General features: G+C 41.7%; 1 protein-coding gene across 1 annotated transcript in view; it reads left to right on the top strand.

Annotated features, from left to right (window-relative positions):
• Window positions 1-13,823, top strand: part of glra4a (glycine receptor, alpha 4a) — a 48,293-nt gene that overhangs the window by 15,938 nt on the left and 18,532 nt on the right. Inside the window, exon 2 of the mRNA XM_035409243.1 lies at window positions 13,587-13,720. Coding sequence (XP_035265134.1) covers window positions 13,587-13,720 — 134 coding nt within the window. The remainder of the gene's footprint in view (window positions 1-13,586; window positions 13,721-13,823) is intronic.

Here is a 13,823-nt window from a genome sequence, read left to right as displayed (position 1 = left end):
CTCCAACCCTAGCCTCAGCCTTTTCTTTAAAGGGTGGGTTACTGACCAACGGGTCAGAGCCGGATAAAGCCGCCTGTAAACACAAATCTTTCCATCACCGTGACACCTGAGTAGACTCTCACTGAATCTAGGTGGTTGCTTCACGGATAATGAAGTGAGGAGTTCCTCGGTGTCCTGGCAAAATTCCAAACCTGGCTCTCTCCCTCTCGTTATATAAACTTCCCCCATTTTAACCAGCTTAACTCATTGGTTTGCAATGTTTTTTTCTCCAAAATTCTAAGCCAGTGTTCTAGAATTCATTTGCTTTCAGTAGTGATTGTTACATCAGAATTAGAATGTTCATTTAAGAACACTGTAATCACATATTTGTGATCTTACACCTTACAGGGTTGAGAGAGTTCTCTTCTACAGCACCTCAGATGAAGTGTGATTTGTGTTCTGGAAGAAAATGGCTGCTGTTAATTACCCATGGTGCACACGACATGTTTGTAGTGATTGAGGTGCATTTCCCCCACTGCATTGTAAGGCTTTTTTGAGAGACCATAAGATGAAAGGCACTTTATAAAGGCAATCCATTACCCATTACCCATCCATCCATTATCACTAATGAGCCAAGGCATATGTGAACAAATTGAGCACCGAGGACAAACAATGGTTGTAATGGATGGATTTGCAAAAACCAGCAGGGAGAAAATCAGATTTTTAAAAATAACCCTTTTACTTACTCCGAAATATAAACCATTCAAACATTAATATTATACAACCACTGTAAAAGGCACACACTGTTCCACATTTTCAGGAGCTCTGACTCAGAGAGTCTTGTTGTTCAGTAAAACATCACAAGAACTTCAATCCATTCATCTCAAAACCGATACTATAAGGCAGGAGCCAGCAATCCATACAGTATTGACGTGTATTGAAGGATGCTAGAGAAGGCTGCTTCATTGTAAATGCTAAAGTGAAAAAAGAAGAGACCAAGAAGCCCATCAAAGCCTTCCTTCACGGTGGTACTATCACCTGCCCATCGGGGGGCCTGGGGCACAGTTTCACAGCGACTGACAGGAGGCAATCAGAAATCACCTCACATTGTGGACCCTGGAAGGCACAGCGCATTCAGGTCTAAAAAATTCAGAAGTCTGAAAGAGCAGAGAGTCTATAAAACCATCCTATAAAACCATCCTTGCTTCCAATATTCAAGGGCTTCTTCGTGCTCGTCGGGAAACATATTCACATATTTATGTTTATGGTTTACGCCTTTGCTCTCTAATTTTAAAAATAAATGATCTAGCTGAAAGCACAATCTCATATTGTTTATCCAAATTTCACAAAACAGGCAATGGAAGAAGTGGGGCTGCGCAAATCAAATTGATCTGGATTATTATTTCATCGGTAACAGAGGCAGAGAAATCTTAATTACCTGCCAGAAGGCTGTCACTCACTGACATCAGGACATGGCAGCCTCCCTCTTTAATGCCCAGGAGAAATAAAGTAGATTTCTGGCCATCTACAGCAAGTCCTTTTTTTTTTTTTTTTTTAAATGACCATACATTATGAGTTTCAAACGTTTAGAGGCAGCTGTCTTTGACATCCGTCGTTTACAGTACAAGCCAAAAATATTAGGCCACCTGTGGTTTTTTAAAAAAAGGTAGAGAAGAATTCAGATAATATACAGTATGTACATTTATTGAATAACAAACCAAATTATATATTATGTATATATTTCTATTTCTACCTAAAACACAAAAAGATTTGTTTTGCTTAAAAATAATCTTAGACACAAACCTCCTCAAAATAGCCTCCTTGGGCTTTAATTACAATTAAACAAATTGTAGGAAATCTATCCAATCATTTTGCAAATGGTGGCAGGGGTTATAATTAATTTGAGTGAAATCTAATCTACATTAAGTTTTTTAAAACCACAGGTAGCCTAATACCATTGGCCTGTAGTGTAAGTACTGTAAAATAGACACTGGGCTAACCTAAGGTAGATAAGATTTCACTCAATTTAATTACCCCGCCACCTCCCTTCCACTCCTCTACCTCCCACTTTGCAAAATGATTGGATAGACTTCCAATAATTAATTCAATTGTAATCAAAGCCAAAGGCGAGTCATGTCTGAGATTATTTTTAAGTAAAAGTAATCATTTTGTGTAATTGTAGGTAAAAATGGAGAAAAAAAAGTACATTGGTTTGTTATTCATATTAAATAAATGTGCATATATTAACTGAATTTTGGCCCCACGAAAAGATCTGACATTGGGCCCCATTACCCAAGAAAATCCTATGTTAAGGCCCTCAGAATCCCCCCCCCCCCCCGATAACAGCGCCCCTGTTTATCCCCATATACACAACAAGGACATCTCCAGTCTACTGGGCACCAGAGGCTGCCCACGCCTGGTGGGTAAGATTTGTGGTCTTCTGCTCCAGAGGAAGCTTAGCCCTGCAGACGGATGGCTTCTTGAACACTTTTTTCTTTTCTAACAGCAGGATAGCCCTGCAATGGCCATTCCCTATTGGAGGTTACAGAATTAAAGCTTTTTAATAAAACTGGGTGTCTTAATTCCAATTAACATTTTAAAACAAATAATAGACAGAACATTAATAGGTACTTTTCATTTAAAAACCCACAAGAAAATAAAAATGGTATTAACAATTTGAGAAGCTTGGTCTGGTTTCAGATATAAGTGAAATGTATGAAAAGTAGAAAAAATTGAATAGTCCACTGACATTATGCTCATCAAAAATGTGTTGAAATGCACTGCATGGCTTACCTCTTTGTGCAGTATTTATTTGAAAACACTTGGCTTTTACTTGATGTATCACGATGGCGGGAATGGTTGGGGGTCATGAATGTCTGCTATGCGTGACGGAACCGTCACAATGATTACTGAGCTCTTCCCGTGAAACCCCACGGCTTTATCGCGGGTAGATTCTATATTCATACCAGACGCCATGATGTATGTTCCCTTCACAGAAAAACATGTGGAAACCAAGGCATTGAATACAAAAGAGATTTAGAGGTTTATAGAGAGGTACACTTCCTACCTGCTTCACCTCTCTGTACTCACATTTGTACGCCAGAGATCAGATGCAGGGGACAAGCTTAATCCTTTTGTCTTAGTTTTTTCTTAAATCAGCAGTGAAAGCCGAGGGACTTTGGCCAAAAAGGGTATTAAAAGTTTGCCTTCGTTTCTTGGGGGAAAAAAGCAGTCACAGGTCAAATAATAACTGAAAATAAATCAAATTCCTCCATTTTACTTTTTTTTTAAAACCCATATTCAAAACAAAATTCTTATTTGATATGATTGCATGTTTTGGTAAGAAATATGTTTAGTTGAGAATTCTGTGGTATTGGCAGTATTTTTTTATTATTATTTTTTTTGCAATTTTACCAGTATCTAAACCGTTAAAAGTAATGCTATGATATGTAATTTGGAAATGCCTTGGAAACCCAGGTTGCGAGGAGTAGAGCCTCTCCACTGGCGGTCAAAGGGGACAGCGCGTTTAAGGAGCTCAGGCAGGCAAAGTGCAGGCCCTTTAGACATAATCTACGATCAAAGCGCGGGCCATCGCTGCCTCGATGGAGACACAACGCACACAGCAAAACGCATTACTTCCGATAGGCCTGTGGAGATGTCAGGCCCCGCTCCCAGAAGATTAAAGGTCGCGCTGCAAATTAAAACGCACGAGCAGTGGCATTCAGCGCACGGGGGCGACAGGCTTCGTGGGTTAAGGTCGGATTAGTGTAAACCATGAAACCCCGGGCCGCGCAATCAGACAGCAAAATATATGAACATTTCCAGGAAGTTAATTTTGCCATTAGCATTGCCTCGCACACGGAGCTAATTATGTTAAACAAAAAACAAAACAGTAAAACACTGAGTTGCAATTTGAAAGGGGTGGGGGTGGGCGTGGGTGGGGATTGGCATAAAGTACTGAAGAAAGCCGTGGAAACGATTAGCATCGATGTCTAATTAAGCCTTTAAGAAGGGAATGGGACAGGCCTTCAGCTCTTCTGCAAGGACACAAATCTTGTTTTCACTCCCCTGGCCCCCGTGCCCCAAGCTCAAATTCCCAAAAAACTGAACCCCTCTTACACTGCACAAGGCAGCCCCAACAAGCTGCCTTAGACTCCCCCACACAAATCCCTTTTCCAGCACATTTCCCAGTTTGCTGTTGATTAGCGTCAGTAGTTGATTGCTTTGGCCTGTCATTTTTGTTCTAATGAGGGCCTCTTCAGAAAGGCTGGGACTAGACTGCGTTCGTCTGACAGGAAGAAACCCTGGTGCAAATCTCAATTACCTTTCTTTAAAATCTCAACACTCAAACATGCTTTAAATAAAAATGGAAAAGCATTCTGAAGCTAAATGGACTGTAAGGTCCTTTTAGGCATTAATGCTAGCAAAATAGCATCAATACATTTTTGCATCAGTTCTGTGAAGATTAAATACTGGAACAAGTTTTTCAAAAATACTTTTAAATAGTAATAATTATCTTTTGAAATAGCATGAGCAGAAACGTATTTTAATGTGGTTAATAAAACTGCTAATGATTTGTAGAACCAATCGTACTAGATTTTGAGGATGAGAACAAATGTGGATTTCATGAGTACTATAAATATACATTGCTGTGCAACAGGTCAAAATCACAGGTTGAGTGATTATCATACTAAATCTTACAATATGTATGTTAATGACGCTGGAGTCTTATTGCCTGCAATTTTATGCATGGGGAGTGTGAACGCATATGCGTCTAATGGCCCTGATTTCCCCGATGGTCGCTGAATCGAGGGAATAGCTACACTCACAATTAGTATTCTTCCCGAAGCCAGGCGTTCAAATTAAGCGCAATTAACGGCATATGCTTCCAATTCATGCGCAGAATATGTTCTCTGTCTAATTGAAACTAATGGGGTTTGGTCAATTCCGGGCTGAAACTCTGAAGCTTTATGAGGCATGCTAAAATAACATTTCTGTCAAAGATTTCTAGTTGCTGTTTTTTGTTGTTTTTTTTTTAATACTTGCGGAAAGTCACTGGAGTCTGTGCCCTTTTGTAAGGGTGCCTGCTTAGACATTCCACTTATTTGCATCTCATTCTGAGTCTTGTAACCTTTTCAAAGTACTTCAGCTGATGGTTTCCAGAAAACAGCATTTTTTTTTTTGTCGGCTATTTATTCTCTATCTTCTGAAAATATTGTGAGTGTGTGTATGAGACAGAGACAAAGAGAGAGAAGGAGAGATGTGTGTTTGCGTGTGTGTGTGTGTTTGTGTGTGTGTGTTCATTTGCTTTCAGTTTCACCTTTGCCCTCTAATTATTCTCTCCAGAGCTCATCTGTCCACTTTACATAAACGATGGCTTCAGTTTTTAAACGCTGTTCCCTGTTAATGGTGATTCTCTGTGATCCTTTTATTAGAACGGAGCATGTTGCTAATAAAAGAATGGACAGGATGCCCCCCCCCCCCCCATCAACACCCCCACAACACAAATCTTTTGAAACCTTCCAGAAAGTAGGCTCACACCCTGATTTTGAAAGCAATAATAAACTTCATTCATATAGCACATTTAGAATCTGCTTTACAGAAAAAGTGACAGAAGAAAGAACAGAAGAAAGCAAGAAGAAAGCCTGTGTCAACACCACCAAGTCAGGTGGTGACAGACAGGGCGGTCGAGCTCCATTCAGGTGGGAAAAGCCTGCTTTACAGTAGTCTACTGTAAAATTGGGATTGTGCCAATGTATGAAGTTCATAATTGGAGTCAACAGGGCTTCTCCTACCTTGTTGCTCAGTAAAGATGCTTGTCAACCAGGGGTCTGCAATCTACCAGCTGCTTCAGCTGCGCAGTCACAGAGCACAGTGTCTGCACAGCTTGGCTGGTGGGCTGCAGACAGAAAGGCATTTTGAGGGATACACATGCTACTGTGTTCCCTCCCAAACAGACACTCCTGTGATGGGACAGGCCAACACTTATGACTGGGAGTTCCAAACTGGGTGGGAAAATGCAGAATAAAAAAAAAAAAAGCTTTCAAAAAAAAAAGAAGCAGAAAAAATCAGGGAGCAGAAGAAAAATCCGCAAGCAGGCAAGAGTTGTCGTTCTTTTTTTTAAGGGGGGGCGGTGTGACAAATGGAAGGCTGTTCCTATCTGCCATTATCCATGCTGAAACCCTTTCATCAGCCAATCAAGATCCAGAAAATGCAAATGGCTGCTTCGGAGGTCACTGCGCCTTCAAATGGCCATTAGTCTAATCCGGCCTTTCATGTAAAGAGGCTCCTGGCAATAGAGTGGCATTTACAGCAAGCTCGATGCAGTTTGCAGGAAGTGCTCTGATCCGTTTGTTCAGATTTACAACACTTCATGTATAGTGAGCCTTTGGGTCTGGCTGGTTTACCTCTCTCAATCTTCGTGGCAGCTGTAAAGGAGAACTTCTTGCTGGCAGGGGGAAACGGTCCACACTGCCAGTTGAGTTTGTCATTGTTGTCAAACTGACCTCATTGGTGCCTTTTTTCTCTCCCAGAAAGCATCAAGCAGCAAATCACACAGTACAGCTTTCTAAGATCAGCTAGGGGAATTTTTCACAAAAGTGATTTAACTGGAATGCCACATTTTCCTCACCCCACATGCGTTGCTATGTCATGGTTTGTGTTGCTTGCGAAAGCCAAGTGCTACTGCCTAGTGTTCCACAGGGGCAATTGCTCCAATTAAACTAAATACAAGAGTGGCAGGTGCACAAACGAGCATCATGATGCATGTGCAGAACTGTTGGCAACTTCAATTAAGAACGTTGGCAACAGTAGAAAGCTAGATTGCATATGTACAATATGTGTTACAGCAAAATCAATTTTAATTCAGACAATCAAGGATTCAAATTGAATTGAAGAAATTAATCAACTGAATTTCCTGAACTGGCAGAAATAGAATGGAAATGTCCCATGGCCATGGCTGTAACATCATATGGACATAGCCTAGTGCTTTCAGGACTAAATTAAAACTGCTGAATCTGGACAAGAGCAATGACCGTACACAGCAGAAACATTTGAATCATGCCTTCAAAAATAATGGTGATCAGCTGCAAATGATCTTGCTAATGAAAACTAATTAGTTATTTGCAAATTGTTTAAGCATTGCTGGAAATGCATACACTGTGGGATGTAGTATGTGGGGAGGGGTGTACAGTAGCAGGTTGGTTTGCTAAGGGCAAATCTTAATGCTACAGCATACAATCCCATTCCAGAAGATTCCGTGCTTCCCCAGCAGTTTGGGGAAGGTCCTTTCCTGTTTCAGCATGGTAATGCCCCCAGGCACACTGCAAGGTCCATATAGAGATCGGTGTGGGAGAACTTGATTGGCCTGCAGAGCCCTGACCTCAACCCCATCCAACACCTTTGGGATCAATTGGAAAGCCAACTGTGAGCCAGGCCTAATCGCCCAATCACTGCCTGACCTCACTAATGCTCTTCTGGCTGAATGGAAGCAAATCCCTACAGCAATGCTCCAACATCTAGTCTAAAGCCTTCCCAGATGAGTGGAGGTTGCCATAGCCAAGGTTGGACCAACTCCACATTAATGCCCATAATTTTAGAAGATGAATTCGATTGGATGTCAGGTGTCCACATACTTTTGGCCATGCAGTGTGGTTTTCTCAGTCAAAGTTACCCCTTCCCTTCCTTAATCCCTCCACCATGTGCTCTTTCCTGCTTCCTCATTTGCGTTTGTGCCTCTGAAAAGCTTAAACTGAACTGTCTCCATCATCCAAAGATGGCTCCCTGCAGACTGATGGCACTGCAAACGGCTCATTTTTGCACATGTAAAATGTAGCTGCTGAAGGGTACATTATGTACTGCATAAAGGCAGTAGAGACTGACTTAAAACATGACTGCTACAACAACAACAGAATTGAATTGTCATAGGTAAGGATGAATGCAAAAATGATTTGTTGGAACTGATCTTAAAAAACAGGAACGAAAAAACAGCAACAATTTTTTTTTTTTAAACATACCCACGCATACCCACTTGACTGCTATGTTATGTTGTACTCATTCATATTTTGTTCTAATCGGCTGGTTGAGATTAGGATGTCATTTCACAATTCGCACCATCTTGAAGTTTTATGATGTTTCCAGTAGCAGTTTAACTGCGGTAGATATATTGACATACCACTCGGTTGCCATGGTACCGCCATATCCCCCCCCCCCCCCCCCCCCAGTACGCCTTTGCATTGGTTTCTCTAGCTGAGAAAATGTCTATATAACATCTGTGCTGCCCATTTAGGGATTCGCTGCACAAACTCAGTCACGATTCTCTAACGCCACGCAAATTATGATAAATATTTCTGGCACAAGTATTCATATTTCATCTTTATATTTATTTCTTTTACAAAATGCAGTATACTCATTAAACTTCGGCCGCACGATAAACAAAGAAGCACTCTGCCACTCGTCTGAGGGAGAGGGAAGAAATCTGCAAAAGTGGTTAAGTTACCCGTTTTTGCTCGAGGTTTCAGGCATAGAAGATGAGAACAGAGAGGGAAGCCCGGAAGGTCAGTCTCATTAAAAGTCCCTTACATTGCATTTCAATGACTTGAGGAGCAGCTCTGTCTGCCCGTCATTCAGGTCCATGCCGGCCCCTCCAGCTCTGCACAAAGGCTCTATTGCCGCTGACCCCGGCTTCCCCCACAAGTCCTCCAGCAGGATATTGAGAACAATTAATATGAGACCGAGGAGAAGCATCACATATTCCATTCTGGGTAATTGACTGTTCTTATTTGGCACTTTGAATTTACCTTTGCACTTTTTTTCCCCCACTCCTGCTGACCTGGTGAATGCCATCCAGAATATGGAGGCCCTTCATTATGAATGCATGAGGGGCTGGTGGTGGGGTTGTGTGAAGAAGCTTCAAGGACTCCAGTAGGATCTCACCTCTTGGGGCGCTGGTTATGATTCAGCTGAGGTCATCATACGTGAGAGGACTGTGTAACCATGGCAACAATGGTCTAACCTCCCCTCCCCACACACATGCATGCAAACACACTCGGGACACACACACACACACCTGCACACAAACGCATGCACATATGCACACCACACATACACACACACACACATCAGCTTGCTGCCTTACACGCTCCAGCAGCCTCAGTGAGAATACTTTGTTCAAGAAAGTTCCTAACTGAGACTCTCTGTGCAGCACTGTGACAGCATTTAAAAAGCAGTCCTTCCACAAATAGCAAGACTAACAAGGTCACTTCATACACAAACAGTCTCTTCGCTCAAAAAAAGCTTTCACCTCGTAAAGGCAAAGACCCTCACAGCAGTCGGCAGCTTAAAACGAGTCAGTAGGAAAATAAAATGTTTACAAAGATTTTCGGAGACAAACATTGGAAGACAGTGCTATCTTCACTGCTAACAAGCACTGGTGCAATTGAATGATTCCCAAAATCAGATACTGACTTCTTTCAACCGCATTCAAAACGTGAGGGGAAAGAAGAATTTGTTTATCATAAAGCCCTCATTTCAATCTTCCTATCTTAAAATGTGTGCATTGATGGACTTGGCTTACACCACTGGTTTGTGAAGGGGTGCAGGCAGTGTTGAGAGACAATGAGAGAGGGAGTTTGAGTTAATGTCATATGTAAAGACAAGATGGCTGAAGGTATATTATAAGATGCAGACCCAGCAAAGCACTTGTGTGACATTTTTCCTTTGAAAATATCTTCCTTCCTGTCAAAATTTCCCAGAGATCTTCACGAGCGTAAGCAATTGTATTAAACGAGATCTATTTTCCTCGCGTCAATATTTCAAAAACACTAAAGGGATAACTGTCGCAGCAATTTGTTTGTTAATGCTTGCAGTCAAAACAAGTCGCAGATCCGATGCACTGCAAAGTTGTCAAGAAAAGTCGGACTGACATTCTGCCTTTGTCACTGAATAGATTTTTTGTTTGCTTTAATTTAGAGGAAAGGGCCAATGGCTGGCTGTGCCAAAGAGTCTGACAGTTGTTTGTGAAAAGATGGCATTTCGAGGAATTTCATGAAATGTGTACAAATAGTATTCACCACCCTGTCAAGATCACTTTGCTTCCCGTGACAGTGAATACATACAATTATAGCCCCATTTCTGTATACTGAGTATGAAAGTAAATTGAATGGGAGCAATTCTCAAGTCAAGAAATATTACGTTTTCAGTGCAGTATACTGTATAAAGCAGTACATTCATGCAAAGGTGACTCAATCAGATAATCTGTTGAAACCAGCATAAACTGTCTCTTTAAGAATCATGTGCATGGTTTTTATGTGCAAGGTATGTAAACTGGATCACTAAAATTTCAACTTTTTAATGTGGGATTAGCAAATGGCAAAACATCAAGTCTAGCCAACATTTTAAAAGAAAGAAATAGCATCTCGTCCGTGCTGTTGTACTCAGGTGGCTATATTTTATCCACTACTTTAGGATAAAACAGCAACGAAAATGAAAAAAAAAAAAAAAGTCCAGTATTCGCAATTCATTATCGCCCTTGCTGCAGATTGGATGAAAACGTTAATTGTGACGTTTTCATTCGATTAATTGTACCAAGAGTGAGAAACGAAACGGAGCTCAATGGTGAGTTTATGTGAGTTGTGACTGTGTATCTGTGCGGTAAATGACTACACAACAACTGAAGGAGGTAGACAGAAGGTATACAGCTCAACTACAGAGGTCAGTACTGTGTTAGGAGACAGTGAATATCCAACCCACTCAGTTCCTCACCCTGACTGGGCAACGCAATCGCCAATTATTCCTTACCCGTTGGGACTACCGACCACAAATGATGAATGGAGCACATTTGATTCCAGACCACGGGGTACATCACCGCACTAAGAACAGTGTCATGAGTGCCACAGATGGATACGCCTCCAGACAGCCCCACGTTTTCATTCATTTAAGTGACTGATGACTGCTTTTCAAGCATTGAAACAATGAGCTTTTGCAGCTGGAAGATCTGAGCCCATGGTATTAAACTCCACGATTGCTCTGTTCAATTCTAAGTGATTGTCTTTATGCTGGAATTTTCCAACAAAGAACAATCGTGACAGAGGGTGGGAGGAGACTAAGTAATGCTTCAGAGCACTTGCTAATTTCTCCAGGGGGGGCGTACCATCGAGGCACTTAGGGAAGGGGATCCCTTCTCCTGTTTAAAACTTTCTGTGGCTTTTCCTTTTGAGGACCTTTCCATTATTGTAACAGAAACAGAAAATTACATAACTTAAGGATACCAAGCCACAGCAACCTCAACACCACCCTTCACACAGCATGTGTCAACACGAGAGGCTGTAAAGTAAGCAGTAGAGGCCTGTTTAACATGCCGAGACTAAGGAAGGCCATTAGAGAGTGGCCTAGTGATGCGTTGCGTTCGACAGAGATGCACTTTGTTTGCACCTACGCACTGTGGCTTCACAAACACGTCCCCGAGGTTGCGTGACTCTCAACGCTCCTTCCTCCATGGTCTCATTCCAATTACCTGAGCACTCAGGTGAGAGGCAGGGAACCTGACTTAAATAGAAATGGGTAAGTGGGTCACGCTGTGTAGGCAGGGATGGCTGCACATCTGTAAACACGGTCACTCCTGAAGAAAAAAGCGAACCATTACCCTTCCCTAAAAAACTGATATATTTGGGTAATGAGATCTGGAACTTTTCTCATATAACATCCTACCATTTTAACTTAATAACATTTAAAATATATAATCTATAGACTTGTCTCTAAAATTGACTGACTGTCAGTGCTCTTTCTGTCTTGTTAAATGCTGCATGTACTTAGAATTTTCCTTAGATAAGTGCCTTCTAAATGTCAAAATTTCATCTTATAGACGATCTAGGCAAACAATCTACTTCACCTATGAATAAGAAAACTAATATTGGCTGTGTGGTTGAGTTAATGACTGTATTTTTTAAAAAATATTTCAAAAAAATATTTGAAATATCCTGGTGGGAAACAAAGTCATAAAAACAAATTACCCAACAACTGGAAAACTTTGAGTAACATGGCACTGTGTAATGGTGCTCTTGCAGCACACATTATTTCTGCATGCATATGTATTAACAGGATGTACTGTATACAGTGAATCGGGGAGGGGATTTTGCAAATGGGTTCCATTAAGTCTTCTTTGGAATTAAGCTTGTGTTAAGTGCAGGCCTCTGGACATTTTAAGACCCCTGGAAACCAGGCATAAATATGGGCGCCTGCATTTTAGGTTAAATATATTCATGCGTAAATTCAACACCACAAGAAGACCAATAAATTATTTTAATCTGTAAATCTTAGGTAGCTCATCAGAACGCTCTTTAAAAGCATTTTTAGTTCTGTTGCATGATCTCACAGCACAGCAAGGGCAGAGGAAACTGGATTTATGAAGGTCACATCCATACATGCATGCATACAGATATTTAATGACTAAGTGCTTTGGAGGGCAATATAACTAAGTAAAACTAAAATCAAACTTACTGAATAAGTTCAACACTGCATGGTTTTACTGTATATTATATTTTTTTGGACAACTTAGTCTTTACTTAATGAACATATTATGCATTCTATACATGACACACTTTGTTAGCTTATCCTTATTAACTGCAAAATATTTTCTTTTAGATCGAAAAGGTAAAAGAAAAAATAAGAATTTTCAGGCTGAGCCGCTCTGCATAACAAGTTTGCGAGTAATGCATCTGCCAATCTGGCGCTGGTCTTTTTTGGCACGTCTTTTACGCTTCCTTCACATTTCAGTATTCAGTGTTGCTCAGAGGAACACAGCACACTCAATATTTACCCAAGGCTGAATGCTGAACTGCAAAACTAGATTAGTGACCCCCTTCACCGCCCCCCCCCGGCCCAAAGGACAAGAGGCGCTCAGGGACGAGGCCACGGACCTCATGATCGCACAGCGTACAGTACAAACGCCTTCCTGCGCAACGTTAAAAAAAAAAGCAACGTAAAAAATCCTCCCGGAAGGGAACTGCTGTGATCTTCACCACTTCACAGCGGCTGTGAGGTTCTGACTGATACGCTAAACAAAACATCAAAGGCATTGGTGGCGAAATCTGGCCGCTGCGTCGGAGCGTAGGATGGAGGAGCCGGCGCAGGGCGGGTCCCTGGGCTCCCGAAAGCCTTCCCCAGGCCCGTCACGACCGTCATGTGCAGCGCGGTGCTCCCCTGCGGTCAGAACCGAAGCTCCCCCCCCCCCCCCCCCCCACCTACCCCCTCCGAGCAGTGACACGCACGGCTTTTCAATTGAGCCGTCAAATCTGTCAGGCTTCACGCCTCTGAAGCCTCTGATGTGGCGAAGGCACACTTTCCCTCCAAAGCTCAACATCACATGCCGCTCTGTTGTGTCTGCCCTAAATGCTCCAATAATAATGATAACGATGATGATGGTTATTATTATGATTTTTTTTTTTTTTTTTTTTTTGGTCTTTGTGGTATGTTCCTTTGACTGGGCACTTGTAATTCTTTGTCATTTAAACAGTGCATTGTAGTAGAATCTGATTCTAATGCTCTCTTTTCTTTTTTTTCTCTTTCATTTTTTTCTTTCCAAAAAAAAAAAAAAAAAAAAAAAACGGCAGACCAGCCTCCTGTAAAGAGGAGATAAAGTCCGCCGGCAAAACTCCAAAGCACCAAATGTCTCCGTCTGACTTCTTGGACAAGCTGATGGGAAGAACCTCTGGGTATGATGCCCGCATCAGGCCCAACTTCAAAGGTACGCCAGCGAGCCACTGCCCAGAAGGGAAGCGAGATGAACGACCAAAACAGTCAACTTCCGCTTCATCCAACTCCCCGCTACCCAGAGAGAAAATCCTCTC

The sequence above is a fragment of the Anguilla anguilla genome, chromosome 3 (assembly GCF_013347855.1).
Source record: "Anguilla anguilla isolate fAngAng1 chromosome 3, fAngAng1.pri, whole genome shotgun sequence".
Lineage (NCBI taxonomy): Eukaryota > Metazoa > Chordata > Actinopteri > Anguilliformes > Anguillidae > Anguilla > Anguilla anguilla.
This window is presented reverse-complemented; position numbering and strand designations above follow the sequence as displayed.